This window comes from Desmodus rotundus, chromosome 8 (assembly GCF_022682495.2).
Source record: "Desmodus rotundus isolate HL8 chromosome 8, HLdesRot8A.1, whole genome shotgun sequence".
In the NCBI taxonomy this organism is placed as follows: Eukaryota; Metazoa; Chordata; class Mammalia; order Chiroptera; family Phyllostomidae; genus Desmodus; species Desmodus rotundus.
Window position 1 is genome coordinate 115,967,727 of NC_071394.1, and position 15,433 is coordinate 115,983,159.

General features: G+C 38.1%; 1 protein-coding gene across 2 annotated transcripts in view; it reads right to left on the reverse strand.

Annotated features, from left to right (window-relative positions):
- Nucleotides 1-4,615: 4,615 nt before the first annotated feature.
- Nucleotides 4,616-15,433, reverse strand: part of NGLY1 (N-glycanase 1) — a 45,823-nt gene continuing 35,005 nt past the window's right edge. The window contains exons 10-12 of one of the 2 annotated variants that reach the window (XM_053929644.1): nt 12,998-13,183; nt 5,682-5,859; nt 4,616-5,315 (exon numbers count right to left, since the gene is read on the reverse strand). In XM_053929644.1, the coding sequence (XP_053785619.1) occupies nt 5,140-5,315; nt 5,682-5,859; nt 12,998-13,183 (540 nt within the window). In that variant the 3' untranslated portion in view covers nt 4,616-5,139. The remainder of the gene's footprint in view (nt 5,316-5,681; nt 5,860-12,997; nt 13,184-15,433) is intronic. The other variant, XM_053929645.1, reaches the window with a different exon arrangement.

A 15,433-nucleotide genomic window follows, 5' to 3' on the forward strand; every position in this document is an offset into this window, starting at 1 on the left:
AAGACTCTAGTGCTTTCACATTAACTTTGGCTTCGAAATTTTGTAAATGTTTTATCAAAGAAAAAAATAAAATTAAATCATAAAGGAAAAAAAAAGAAAATCTCTGAAACAAATGAACCTAAACGAACACTGAGCAGGGAGGGATGGGGTGTGAAAGTCTACAGCATGCCTGCCTGCTTGATGCCCAGGTACCCTGTGGGGGACTCACTGTTGGCCTGCCTCGCCCAGCACTTGCTTTGTTCTGCAGTCAGTCTTCCCAACCGAGGGAGGGAGGGAGCGGGTGAAGAAATCCCCTGCACAATGAGTGAGAAAACCCAGGCCAGCTACCTGTTATCAACAGCTTAGTCCTTAGTCATAAATACAGTTGATCAGAGGAAAGCTAGTAACATGACAGGGAAACCAAGATGAACAATGTGATAATGATCCCCCTCCCCCCAAAATAGAGATAATTCTTTAACATGAGACTTCTAGAAAAGTTCTAATTACTCATCTTATAGAGAGGACATTACAAACATTAAGCAAGTACAGCTGATGTAAAGGAAAGCAGTCAATGAAAAATAAAAATATTAAAAATAATGATCAAAACAAACACACCCAATAGGGGAAATACATGTAGAAAACTTCTAGAAACAAACATGCCTAATGAATGTATGAAAAAATATTAATCTTACAAGTAATCAAGACAATGTAACTCAAAACTGGATAGAGTTCACCTATCAGATTGGCAAAAATAGCATTGCTGTTTCAGCGATCGTCTTACCGAGGGTTACGATAACAAATTACATAGACTGGGGGGCGCGGTGCTAAAACAATTTATTCCTCACAGCTAAGGAAGCTGGAAGTCTGAGATGGGGTTAGGTTTTTTCTGAAGGCGCTCCCCCTTTTCCTGGCTTATAGATGGCCCTCTTCTCATATTCATACACGGTGGGAAGCAGAAAAAGCAAGCTTTCCTGTAGCTCTTCTTCTAAGGGCACAAAGCCATTCATGAGGGCTCCACCTTCATGTTCTAATTATCTCCCAAAGGCTTCACCTCCTCATACCATCATCATATTGGGGGTTAGGACTGCAACATCAAATATGGGGGTACACAGACATCTAGCCCGTAACAGTAATCTAATGTTGTATAAACAAATCACTCCAAAAGTGTTTAAAAAAATCATTTATTATGTCTCATGGTTTCTGTGCATCAAGAAGTCAGTAGTGGTTTGGCTGTGCAATTCCAAGTTGCTGTTCTTCTCCTGAAGCTGAGTCATTGAAGGCTTGACTGGGGCTGGAGGACCGGTTTCTATAGCGGGCAAAGTGGTGATGGGGGCTGGAGGGAGCCCTTGATTCCTTCTCCAGACTCGCCTCAGAAGCCTCGTGGCATGGAGACTGACATCCCCCAGAGCAAGCAGTCAAAGGAAGCAAGGCTTTTATGGCCAAGCCTCAGAAATTCTACACAGTCACTTTCACCATATGCCACTGGACACACAGGCCACCTCTAACTTAGTGCGGAAGGGACAACACAAGGACATGAAAGCCAGGCAGTGAGGATCTTCGGAGACTGGCTACCACAACTGCAATGTTTAGTTTTGGCAAGAATGAGAGAGTGCCCTGATACACTACTGCTGGCACCTAAACTGGTACACCTCACTCAGGTAATCGGTAAGTAAGAATTAAAATGCACACATCTTTGCATATATTCTGGGAAATACGAATATGGATGTTCTCTACAGAAGTGATTGTAATAAAAAAAAGGGGGGGACCTAAGCATCTGTAAATAAGGGAATGGGTAAGGGAATACTATGAACAGTTAAAAAGAATGTGGCAGACCTATGACCAAAAAACGATTTTTAAGAAAGACACACAAAGAAAACATGAACATACACGTCCATTTACATAGAAAAAACAAATCCCAGGAAAACTGATTTCATGTGTGTCTGTATGCACGAATATGAAATCTACAGTAAAGCTCCGGAAAGACACATAACAATTTTGGCGGTTGGTTCTGAAAACGGCAGAGTGTGGGGAATGGTGGCAGCACTTCTACTTTATAGTATTTCATTGTTTGAATTTTTAACAAAAATGGCTTTAATAATTTAAACATTTAAAGTCAGTGAATAACAAACTCTGACAGCCCAAAATGCCTTCTTCCGGGAAGGAATATGGGCCTTACTGTTTCAACTTTGTATTTCAGCTCTTCGGAAACCATTCCCGCCACAGTTTCATTGATCTCAGAGCAAGTCTTTAGAAAATTAAGGGAAGTAAGGTGTCAGCTTGAGTTTTTCACCTGTGGTGGTGTAATGAATGAATCGAGAATGGCTGTCAGACCTACAGGCAGCAAAACACTGGCTCTCACTGAGCCTGTTTCCTCATCTACAAAATGGGTTAGTAACCCCGTTAGGGTCAAATGAGATGCTGAAGTCATGGGCCCTTATCAGACACTCAACAGGTGGACATTATTTTAGGTCCTTTCTAAATCTCTCATCAGAAACAGAGCAGTGTTTTTGGTCAATGTAAAGATGTGATGGAATACATGCTAAGTGGGATGAAACAAATCCTGACTTCTGTTGCTTTACTCTACTTCTTCTCCCAAGAGTGTTTAAGAAATACCACCTGGGTCAGAGCTATTTGCTTCTAAGAGGCTATTCATTCTGACTATAAAATCAAAAAACAATTCATCGTGTTGTAGAGGAATAAAAAACCTGTAAATATGAAAGCACCCATATCTAATCTATAATCAAGTTACTATATATTTTCCAAAAAAGTTTAACATAGTGGGAAAAATAATTGGGTCTAGTATCAATTTCAATACCTCTCCAAATAGAATGTTCCTATTGAAATAGCTATATTTATGGGACAGCCACTAAAACGGCAACAGACACAACAGGACTGTAATTTTGTAACCCTGTGACTTGGTAGGAGACTGAGATATATAAGTGAATCTCGCCTACGTCACTAATCCATTGCATTGTTGGACGGGTCACACAACTTCTCCAGGATTGAGTTTCCTCAGTGAAACTGAAATGAGGAGTGTGGGTGAAATTATCTCTAACAGCCTCGAAAGTCCATGATAAATGTTCTCTAGCCCTCCCTTAATCCGAGGCACTTTTTCTCCTTGTACACTGATCAAAGAAAGCATCAGATGTTATCTCTCGTTCATTTTGAGAATGTGATTTTCAGCAAAGGACTTACTAAAACAAAACAAAAACCAACACACTGCAACAAAAAGTGGACTCTATAAAATTTGTCCTGACAGGATCTGACCTGAGACCAAGGCAGAAATTCCTTTTAAATGAGGAGCAATGGCAGTGAGAGGCTAATCAATCACAGCATGTTTCCGGAACGTGGTGCGGTGTGGTGATTTCTTCAGGGCTTTCCATTCACTCTGTAGTCACAACGGACTAAATGATTGCGATAAAAGGTGACCCCTGGTATCAGTGCCAGTTTATTGAGTACATCGCACCATTGACCTTTCTTCACTAAGTTACTTTTGCTTTATCAGTTTACTCTACCTTTACACGTTATTGAGAACTGTTTTATCCCAGACCTTCTGTAGTTTTTCCAACCTTTTCTGGATAATAAAATATTTATTAACATGTGTTGGGGTTGAAACTCTCATGGAATACATGGAAGAAAAGTGTGCAACTACCTTTCCTCTTCCACAGTTCAACTCCATGATACAGGACATGTGAACTCTAACCATTTTTCTGCTTAAAGCCACAGTAAGATACCCTTTTCATAGATAAAGTACATTTAGTTGAGTTCCCACATTTTTGTTACGAGCTTTATAAAACTACTTGCAGATCTTCCAGTTTTTCTCATGAGGATTACGAGGGCTGGTTCACTTGATCATTAAAATACTCACGTGCCAATACCAGACACCTCAAAACAGGTTATGATTTCAAGTCTCCAATTTTATGTGTTTTGCCACTATGCGATATTATGATTAATTCAAGAGTCCGAGGATTCCGGACTCGGAATTTAACCCCATATTAAAACATATTAATAACTTTAGATGAACAAAGTAATTTTTTGACATGAAACTTTTTAGCAAGAAAGTGATACTCAACTGAGTCTGACTACAGTTACAAAGCAATATAAAACCTCTGTTCCCAGATCTTAGTATACGTTTTGCAACGCATATACATGTCTTATTGAGTTGCACAGGGTGAGAATCCCTGCGAATGTACTTTTCTTGTAGGAAGAGTTGAGAACTTTGCAGAACATCATGAAGGCATGTGGAGAACAGGGGCTGTGTCTTTTTACCACCGCCACCCTCAGAGTACTATCACCATGCTTTTTCACATAAACACAATAAATGTTCACTCAATTCAACTGGAGAGGTTATATGGAACACACACAAACAACTCTTGACATAGCATATAAATACTGTATAATACAGTAACACAGTTTCAAAGTCAAGATTGATAGTTTATTCAATGAGGTAGATAAAAATACTCAAAAATAAAATCAGAAGTATTTTCTGAATGTCTACATATTATGGATTTATAATGTATTTTTGAATTTATACAATGTTAAATGTTTTCACAATTCTTTTCTATTCAAGCAGTTTTCAATGTTTAGCATACTTATTAAAGATTTTTATTTAGGCAAAGTAACCACTAAAAAGATATAAAGCAAAATAACTGATTTTATTTCTTAAATGCCTATGTATTTACAATCATAAAAATTTTCATGCATTATAACTTATGAGATACTACTCTTCACAGTTATTAAAAATCTTAGGAAACCCAACTGAATTTAACTTATGAAGAACTTAATGGCTAAGCAGAAAATATCGTTACTATTTTTAGCTTAAGATTTTATCATAATCATGAAGAGCATTTAATCATGAATAATGTCATTTTACTTTTAAAACTATACTTACACTTTTTAGATTAAAACCTCACATTGGGGCAGTAAGACTTTACTCCGAGTTACAGTCACATATGGAAGGGAGTTTTTAACTCAAGGTTTCATTATGGTCCATAGTACAAAGAATATTTTTTCATGAGGGTTACATGATGGATGGCCAGCAAAAGAAATATGCTAGCAGAGGGTAGTAAATTGCCCACTAAGCATGCACCGAACCAACAGACTAATTTAAAACATGGTAAATCCTTGATTATTGCCAGCTTTTCTATAATGTTCAGGTTCTCAAAGGTCACTGAATTTTATAATTATCTCCAAACAATTTTCTTCATGGTCATTTAAGCTTTGTCTAAACAGCTGAGTATGTTGCCAAGCAACAACACCATCTCCTCTGCTCAATTCTGCTTCCAAAATAACTTCAGTGGCTCCAGAAAAATCATGATAGGAGCGAAGAATTTTATCTGTGGGAGGAAAAGAAAAAATAACACTTTGCTTTCAGAAACTTAAAGAACACAAAGAGATAGCTCTGGGATGCATTTTATATACCTTACTTGTAGGTAAAATTCAACACTTAAAAAATAAACATAAATACAAATTATTCTTTATGGAGGAAATGTGTCCTTTGAAACAAAAATGATTTTTCTTCTTCCATAAGCCTTTCTATTACAATGAGGTTATAGAGATCTTAACTAATTTTTTTTTTCTGCATTAGGATGAATATTTAATTGTTGGGTAAGAAAAACTCAAAACTACATCTCAAATAAGCACAACTACTCTTCAGATGGTAAACACACACGCCGTGACTAACTCTCTGGTCATATGCTTACCGCCTGACAGCTCCACCTGTGCCACGTCGGATCGCAGTTTCCACTGCACCGCGCCAGTCTCAAAGGTCTGGCTGCTGGCTCTCACGGAGATGCTATCTACTTTCAGGCCAACTGTCCCACACTCGAACTTCCAGGAAATACAAGCAGAAGACGATCCTTCCTTTCGGGCTAAATATACCTACAAAGTAAGAGGGGAAAAAGGAATCGTCGGAAATAATGAAATAGTGTAGAAAACACATACAGTCAAAGTCTTATTGTCACAAGGTACTATGTACAAATGTTTATTAAAAACTTAATTTTTTCCCCACTGAAAAAAATTTTTACATTAAAAAATTCTTATTAGCAGTTTTTCCTATACTATCTTTTGTGTGGAAGATATTATTTTAACACAGCCCAACAAGTACAGCCCCAAAGAGCTGCATGCTAACTAAATTTGGCAAATCATATTCTTTTTTAAATTATTAAGTCCAGCTATTTAAACTTTATGATGAATCCTGCTGAAAATGAAGAATCCTTTTAAACGCAGTTATTTCTTAATTTGTCCTCTTTTCAAAGTCTGGATTTCCAGATAAGCTTTCTTAGGTCAGAGGTGCCAAGTCCTCTAAATAAAAAAAGAAAAGAAAAGAACCCCCCACCACCACCACAACAAAGCACAGAGCCTCAGTCACTGCTAAGTAATGGTTTAATAAAAGGTAATATTCATGATTGCCTCCTAAAGAGCATCAACGCCCCTTATCACTTTAAATCTATACTATTAGGTATCCAAGTTTATCAACTGCTTCCAGCTTATCTCCTCTGTTTCATCCACACTCTTCAAAACGATGATGTGAAAACTATCATCCCCAGCCAGGTCTTTCACAGGTGAACTGCATTCACTCAGGCTCAAACCCCCAAGGATCTGACTCTTTAGTTATTAATCCCTCATGTCCAAACTTCCCACAATAATCTGTGCATTTGTTTGAAACAAACCTTGGGGGGAAAGCCCTTTCTTCACTTACACTGTACTTGTCACTACGGTCAGTTTATGCTCATCTTTCTGCAGCTACCTAATTAATGTTCTTAAAATCCCACTTTCTTCATATCATTTGACTGGTCTACAATGTACAGCAAGCACCTGGCTCTTGTATTAAATCTAAACTCTTAGCTTTCATGGTCCTCCAGGATTTTAGCACACCCTGAAGTGCCAATACTCCCTTATTCAACTGTAACTATTTTATTTTCGGTGTACTTGCATAATCTTAACCAAATCATAGCTCTCTGGAGGCACAAGATCTAAATTCATAGGTAGATTTAATAAATAGCATTTAAGTATTAAAAACGTGTACATACATACATATTCTTTTAGAAATGTCAAATCTACTTCTCCGGGGCAAATAGTTGGAAGTACCATGTAAAACCCATCTGTGTTGTCCTACTCCGTGTCTTTAGGCATCAAGTGAAAAAAAAATCACTGCTAGCTTTCTATTGATATTCCGTCCTATTTGGCAATTTATGGGTATTTTTCTTCCAGGTTAAATATGTCAGCTTTAATTTATATATATATATTAAATATATAAATTATTATATATTAATAATTTGAAAGTTTTTAGAAATCAGCGAGCTGGAGATTATAAAACAACTAAACAATCCCCCTCCAAGGATACTGATTTGAATTCATTAGACTAGATACATATAATCAACAGCTGTCATTCTGGATGACAAACCTAAATGTATGGAACTATCAACTGCCCCACTAAGGTTCAGGTCAACCTCACTGTAACGTCCTCTAATGCTCGCGCGTTCCCACTGCACGCTCCTCTGACAGCTGTTTGTAAGGAGCACCTGCTGCTCAGGACTGCACCAATGCTCCCTGGGAGTCCTTTGTTTAACCGACCCCAAACGACTGGCTATCCATAGCTGAATTATGCCATCAAAGAAGTGGCTAGTAAGGACATTACCTTGAAGAGATGAGCCAAACAGCAGGATTAAAGGGGGGTGGGCTGGAAGGAACTAAAAGACGAGGGGAAAGTAGTCTTAAGACAAATACATTCAAATTCATATCTCAGTATATACTTCTATGTAATGGCTTTTCAGGGCTCAGTAGTTTCAAATGTCCCCCCAAAATGTGGGTATAAAATATGATAGGCTGAAGTCAGGTTAGTTTCAAATTCCTAGCTTACTCCTCAAACTGTCTGAGTTACACCAGGTGGCTCTGGGCCAGAACTGTGGTTTTAACTGTCAGCGTCTGTGAGAGTTGCTGAGCATGTCTTAGAGAATCGCTTGTTCTAACACTTACAGTTTTTCAATCCTAGAGGTATCAGCTTTTAAGACTGAATAATTAAAGGATAAGATGGTTCATCATTGAATTCTTAAATCTTAAACTGTCAAACATATTGTGAGCAAATGAAAGGTCTCAGGCTAAAGAAAGGGTATATGGAGGAGGGGTGGGGGGGAAAGGCAGAAAACTGTACTTAAACAACAATAAAAAAATGCTAAAAAAAAAAAAGAGAAATGGTATATGGAGGTAAAACAGACCCTATTCATATTGAAAATTCATATCATCTTTTGCACATAATATATCCTGTCTGGAGCATTTTAACCAATTTATTTTGAATCAGCATTTTTAGAGGTGATAGTAAGTTACCAAGAATATGCATACTTAGTTTGGTAATTTGAAATGCACCAAAACAATAGTATTTACATACACTTCCAAATGTGGTCCTATGTGTAATGCCAATAGAATGAGGAATTTTAATCTACTTCAGAGAATAATATACTTTAAGCCCTCAAATATTCAATTTTTGGGTTAAGACCCAAAAAAAGCATTTTTGTAACTGTTGGGTGTTCCTAAGGTCATGAAGTTACACAACTTTTGCCTGTTGGCTTTTTAAATTCATCACCATTGTGTAGAGCTCTACATGCACGCCTTTGCAATTTATGGGACTACTAAGAGGTGAGTGTGCTACCCCTGTGTTAGCAGCAGTGATATTAGAGAAGTCATGGAGTTTTTTCACCTACGGACTGAAATCTCTACAGTGCCCCCCAGTGACCCACCCTTGCCCCTCTCTGGCATCTGTAAGGCCACGTAGACACATCACAACCTGTGGGTGGGAACAGGAGCGTGTGTCTGTGGCCTAAGGTTTAAGTTATAACACTCACAAGGTACACAAATGACACTTGCCCTTTGGGTTGTGTCTGTAACCACTACTTTCAAGACAGAACAATCTGCATGTTGGCTTTTTCACGTTCACATTCTACAGAAGATCTCCACTTAGAAATTTTCTGATTACTGCAGGCCAGGCTGGTTTGCCTGCTGCTATGGAGCCCCAGAGGTTTGGTTTGTACTGCAAATTATTCTTCCGTTTAGGCTGCTGGGATTACCTCTAATTACGTTCACTGTACAGCAGATACTCTGTAGTCAGTCATTCCTACAGATACCAGCAGAGCAGCTGTATTCGAGAGATTTTAATATAATGCTGGTAAACCGGTGGTGTTCACGTATCTTATTTTTGGTTATTCCATTTTATAACTGAAATCAAACATGAACCACTATCAGTCCCCACTGTCATCTTTCTACACTATGCTTCTGACTTTTTCCATTTGCAGCCTCTGGGCCACTAGTGTGATCACCTCCTTTCCTTGCCTGACCTTTCATGGTTTCCTATTAGATAACTGCCAGGTTATCCAAGTCCCTGGGACCTGGCAACTGTTTACCTCTCCACTCTCATTTCCCACTATTCTGCCCCGTATTTCCTACTACTTACTCTTCCTGGGACAGAGCAGTTGTTTCTCTCCTCAGTGATTTTGCACATGCTATTTCTCATGCTCCCAAACACCCTCCTCTTCCACATCTTGTCCTTTTACAGCGAGAAACTCTCCCTCTGCCTGCTCCTACAAAAGGAGTGGAGTAATATCTGCTCCACTTACTTTAGACATTACTTCTTCTGCAAGGCTTTCCCTCAAGAAGGGACAACAGCTCTTCCTTCTGTCTTCTCTCCCTTAGTATATGCTGCCAGCACTTACCTACTAATCTAAATAGCTGGCCCATGTGTTTTTCCCCTGCACTAGCCATGCTCACCTTGAGGCTTGCTTTTTAATTCAACTTGCATCCTAAATGCCAAGTGCAATGTCTGACAATGTGCATGCTTGCTGAATGACTAAATGAATGAATTCTTGACATAATCCCATACATCAAAAAGTGCTAAAATGACTCTTGTGACAAAAAGATTGATAAAATTGCTCAAAAATGCAAACTATGTAAGAACGTCCAAGGGACACAGTCTGTATGAACAGGGTTACTATGGTGGTCTGGGTAGCCATAGGGTGGTGCAGATTTCAGCCATACACACTCAATCATTCTTATGTTCAGCAAACTTTACTAAACACTTTTATATATCAGATACTATGACAGGTATATGGATACTGAGGGTAACACAAAAGTGGGTAGAAAAAGACAAGGTCTCTGTCCAGGGAATATTTACAATCTAGTAGGCAAGAGACAAATCATCTCTTCCCAGGCATATTTGTTGAATAAATGTCATGAAGGAGGGACATGGTATAAGTCAATAAAGGGGAAAATGAATTCAGTAAGCTGGGAGTAGAGGGAATAAGGCTTAAGCCAAGTTCTAAGAATACGTTAATCTAACAAAGTAACAAAGTAGAGGAGGTTTTGTGGAGAGGGTAGAAGGGCAGGGAACCACAATGCAAGGTGGGGTGAGGACATCATGGTACAAGGCAAGGCCAGAGAAGGTGGCAAGGGCTAGACTGGAAGGGACCAGGACATATGCAGGGAGACTAGTTGGGAAGCTATTAACATCACCTTTACCAAGGTGTTATCATTTGTCTGTTAAAGAGTAAATTAGTCGTGTTGCTTTTTATATTCCTTTCAAATCCACACATCACTGAAGAAAGTATTTGCTAAATAGTACAATGCAGTGAGTCCCTGTGCTCCTGGGATGCTACCTCTCAGAGTAAGAATCTGTTCTAAATACCCAAGAGCAGGCTGCATATGATCTGCCTTGATACCAGGCTGGAGATTACGGAGGAAAGGTGTGGTAATAATCAAAGTGAAAGTATTAGGTACAAATCGGCAGTTACAAAATAGTAACAGGGATATAAAAGTACAGCATAGGGAATAGTCAGTAATATTGTTTTAACTATGTATGGTGCCAAGTGGGTACTGAACTTACTAGGGGGAATGACTTCCTAAGTTATACAAATCTTTAACCACTATGCTGTACACGTGAAACCAATATAAAATAATACAAAATGTCAACTGTAATTGGTAAATAAAAACAAAATTAAAAATAAAAAGAAATAGGCTGCTTCTATTTAGTGGAGGCAGACAATCCCTAACTTGAAACATGATAGGACAGAACTAAAAATACTAATTTAGGGGGAAAACTCAAGTTTTAATGCTAATATATTACTTCTGAGTTATTAGTCTCTACAATACAGTTAAGATTCTAATATGTTTCTTCATTTGGCACTAAATATTGTAACTGAAAATTGATCCATTCAACTTCAAAAAAGATGCCCTCTGTAAAAGCCCATAAATGCATAAACTTGACTTGTGTAGGGGCCTGTTTTTCATTTAATTGCCTTTGCATCTCATTTACATTATTTAAATCTTTCTCATACAATACACCTCCTCAGGCCACAATGCTCTATTTAGAAATCTCAAAACATGCCATGTACTCCATGCTTTCCCCTTGCTGTTCCCTTGCCTTATGAACACCTACTCACCCTTCAGCGTCCAGCTCGAATGCTGCCTGCTCTGTGGAGCTATGCCCAACTCCCACAGCCAGAGCTAATTACTCCCTCCTTGATGTTTCCATAGCAATGTGTTGATATCCTTATTATAACACTCTTCATCATGGTTAAGTTGGCTGTTTATGCTTGGGTTTCCCATTAAGACTGTGAGAGCAGGAACTGTACCTTCCTCTTTTCACCCATGTAGCTGACAACAGTGCCTAGCACAAGAGGCACTCAGTAAACGTTTGCTGATGGACCAGTGAGGACAGGGAGGACACAGGCCACACAGCAGACCTGTTTCTCAGCGCACTGTGCCTTCCTCAACACAGCAGTGTTTCTTCTGCCTTTACTTCCTCCCATTCACACTGCTCCGTTAGGAAGAATGGCATGCAGGACTACATTAGTACTTGGATAAAAAAACGTATCCGTTCTATACTGCTTTCTGTTCAGAAACATTTTTTGGCTAAGAAGAGTCTTCCAGAAGTTGTTCAGTGCCTCTCATCAACTATAAATCAATTACAGGTACAGATATAGATTCAAATCTTGAAAATTTAAATCTTATCTAGTTTTATTTTTTTATGTCCTTCTTTAACTAAAGAAGAAAATTCCTAAATCTACAATTTTAATAATGCTATATAAGCTGTTCTTGGTTTAATACAAAAAGACCACCAGGATAAGTTTTACAACAAAAACTTCTGATTGGGAAAACACCAGGGAACTCACGTCTCTGTCTTCTGCACTGATTGGTGCCTACTACAGGGATAAGCACAGAGTAGTAGGTGCTCGTAACACTAGCAGCTAGTTCACCTGTGACTCACTCTTTATCCAACGTCTTACAAGTGAACAACTCCCTTCCCACTTGAACATTTGGCAAGTTAACTTTAAAAGCTCTCAATAAGTTCATTTGCTCCTATGAAAATCTATCAATAACAGTATGGTTAGATCTGTTAAGGTCATTTGAATAGCTCTGAGTTTATTTTTGGTGCATATCTGACGGGTCGGGCAGGTTAAAAGCAAAGCCTCTTATTTGTTACAGATAACACGACACAACAATATGAAGGTTGGCATGTGGGAACTACGACAGGCCCAGCAATCCAATTCTCTAATCTTTAAGATAGAGTATTAATAACCAATATCACTGCTCCATCATCCACATTATGATGAAATGAAAGTGTATTAAATGGTTAGCTCCTGGGACTTTGAACTAAATGCTATATTCCCTAACAGCCTGTCTTTAGTAGGGAATCAATACATATGTGTGAAGAAATTAAATAACAATATACTTCATGCATTTAAGCAAAAACTAGTTCCATGGATTGGTCATATGCCTGATTATTTTTCCCTAGGAAAGTATTAAATTCAGCCTTTTTGGTGAAAACAGATACTTCCTTCTTATAAATGCAAAAATTTCTTATGGTCTCTTGATTAAATGTTGGGAACAGAATTTCTTTTACATGGTTGAGGAATACGAAAAGTAATTTTGACATATCAGTTTTCACATTATGCACAACTGAAAAATGAAGCCAATCTATACCTGTTTAAACAATGACAAAGGTTATAAACAGTTTCATGCATTAAGTTACCATGTTCCAGTCTTTTTCAACTTTTCTGAATATGGATTCCATTTTCCATACACCATTTTCCCATCCAGAAATGGTTTGATTATTATTAGAAACTTGAATATAATGATCTTTCACAATATTGTAACAAAGGTGAAGCTGTTTAGAAATCTTCTCATTTTCAGAGGGGATGAACACAGTTTCTTTTTTCTTAAAAAGAAAACAGAATTAGTGTTTCAAGGTAATGAAAGATATATATATATATATTTATCTATAAACATGGGGGAAGGGAGTTGGAGGGAGGGAGGGAGACAAGGGGGAACAGAGGGACGGGGAGAGAGAGGGAGGGAGAAAGGGAGAAAGAGAGAGAATTCTATGTAAAATAGTAAGAGATTTCTTCAAGTTGAAATGAAAAATTGGGCCCTGGCCAGATAGCTCAGCTGTTTAGAACATTATCCCAATAGTCAAGGTTGTGGGTTAGATTTCTGGTCAGGGAACATACATGAAACAACCAATGAATTCATAAATAAGGGGAACAACAAACTGATGTTTCTCTCTCACCCACTTCCTCTCTCACTAGAAAGGAAATGAAAAATTGGTGCCACTGAAAAATTTGGAAAGTATTTGATAGGTTAAAAATGATCAGTATGATGTTGATATAGCACCAACTGTTACAAAACAGAAAAATTATAAATAATAGCTCTGACTTCACCTAAATTCATTTATTTTTCTTCATTTCCATCATTATCATATCCTAATTGGACTACTACAATTGTCTCCTAAAGTTGACTGCCAGCTTTCAAGTTTTATCTTTTCTGCCCATGTGCCACATAGTAACTAAAGTAAGTTTTAAAAAAATGTAAATTGCCCTGGCTGGTGTGGCTCAGTGGATCGAGGCACATGCCTGGATTCCAGGCCAGGTCCCCAGTACGGGCTACGTGAGAGGCAACCAACCACATATTGATGTTTCTCTCCCTCTCTTTCTCCCTCCCTTCCCTACTCTCTAAAAATAAAATCTTGGGAAAAAAAAAAGTAAATTGCAGTATGTCATTTCCTTGCCTAACTTACTCCACTGACTTCCACTGTACTTCCACTCTGTACCTTTACCAAGGCTTAGGGGGCGCTGCATGATCTGTCCCCTGCCTGCTTCTCCAACCAGATCTCATGTTACTCTTCCCTTCTGTCACTACACTCCCACCTTGTTACTTCTCCTTTAGTTCCCCCAAAAGGCCCTGCTAGTTTCTGCCTCATGGCCTTGAAACATGCTGTTCCTCCCGTCTGGAATGCTGTTCTATTTTCCACATATTTGATTCTTTTTCATCCTTCAATCCTCAACCTAAAGCCATTTCAGAGTGTTGACACCGAAGGTAAGAGAGTGTCTGGGAGCTTGAAACAACTGTATGCATGTGTACAAAAGCTCATGTTTTACTTTAAAATTATTCTACCCCCAAATAAATCCATGTTTGCTTTAATGTGAAACAGTCCCCAGAAATCCTAAAATCACTGAGCGTATCTCAAGTTTGAGTATGATGATTTTATCCGATCTCTATGTGCCACTGATACAATGGTCCGTCTCGCTTAGATTGGCATAGCAGCATTTTGGGTTAGATAATTCTTTGTTCTAGGGGGCTGCCCTGTGCATTGAAAGTCATTTAGCAGCATCCCAGACCTCGGCTCATTTGATGCCACCTCCCAGGTGCGACAACAACCAAAATACCTCCAGACATTGCCAAATGTCTCTTGGAAGGCAAAATCATGCACCTTTGCAGAACCACTGCTCTAGTCTGTGTTAATGTCTTGCTATAGTATTTATTAATCAATCAGGATTGTAGTCAACACTTTTTTTTGTTACACATTGGGTACTAGGTATTAAACCATACAAAAAATTCAAATGCACAAAAATCAATTAAGAATATATCTTAGAGACAGAAAGAAAAAATAATCCCTGTCTGAGTTACAAAGTAGTAACATTAAGTGCAGAAATAAGAAGATCATGCCCTAGTAGAACCTGTGAAGATTACTGCCATATAGCTAAAAGAAAAGTAGTTCATTATTTTTAGAAATTGGTACTGTAAGTCAGTATATTATACTGCAAAACAAGCATGTAACAGCAAAGATATTTCAGAGTGGACATAGCCAAGTGGAAATAAAATTTAAACAGCATTATCTACTATTTTACAAAGGATAACTAATTGCAAAAGGGAAAAGAAAAATAAATGTTACTGAACATACCATACATGCAACTGAACAATCTGGAGTAAGAATGACATTACTATTTCATAAAATCTTTTAAATCTAAGATAAAGCTATTCTTTGTGGAAATGGAATCACCAATGTGTTCTTCTTTTTCCAACTCATTTCAAGGCATAGTTCCATAATTTTTTTAGGACTGACATTTTTCAATTTACTTCTAAAATAAACATCTATTTCTAAAGAGGAAAATGACATTTTAAATCCATG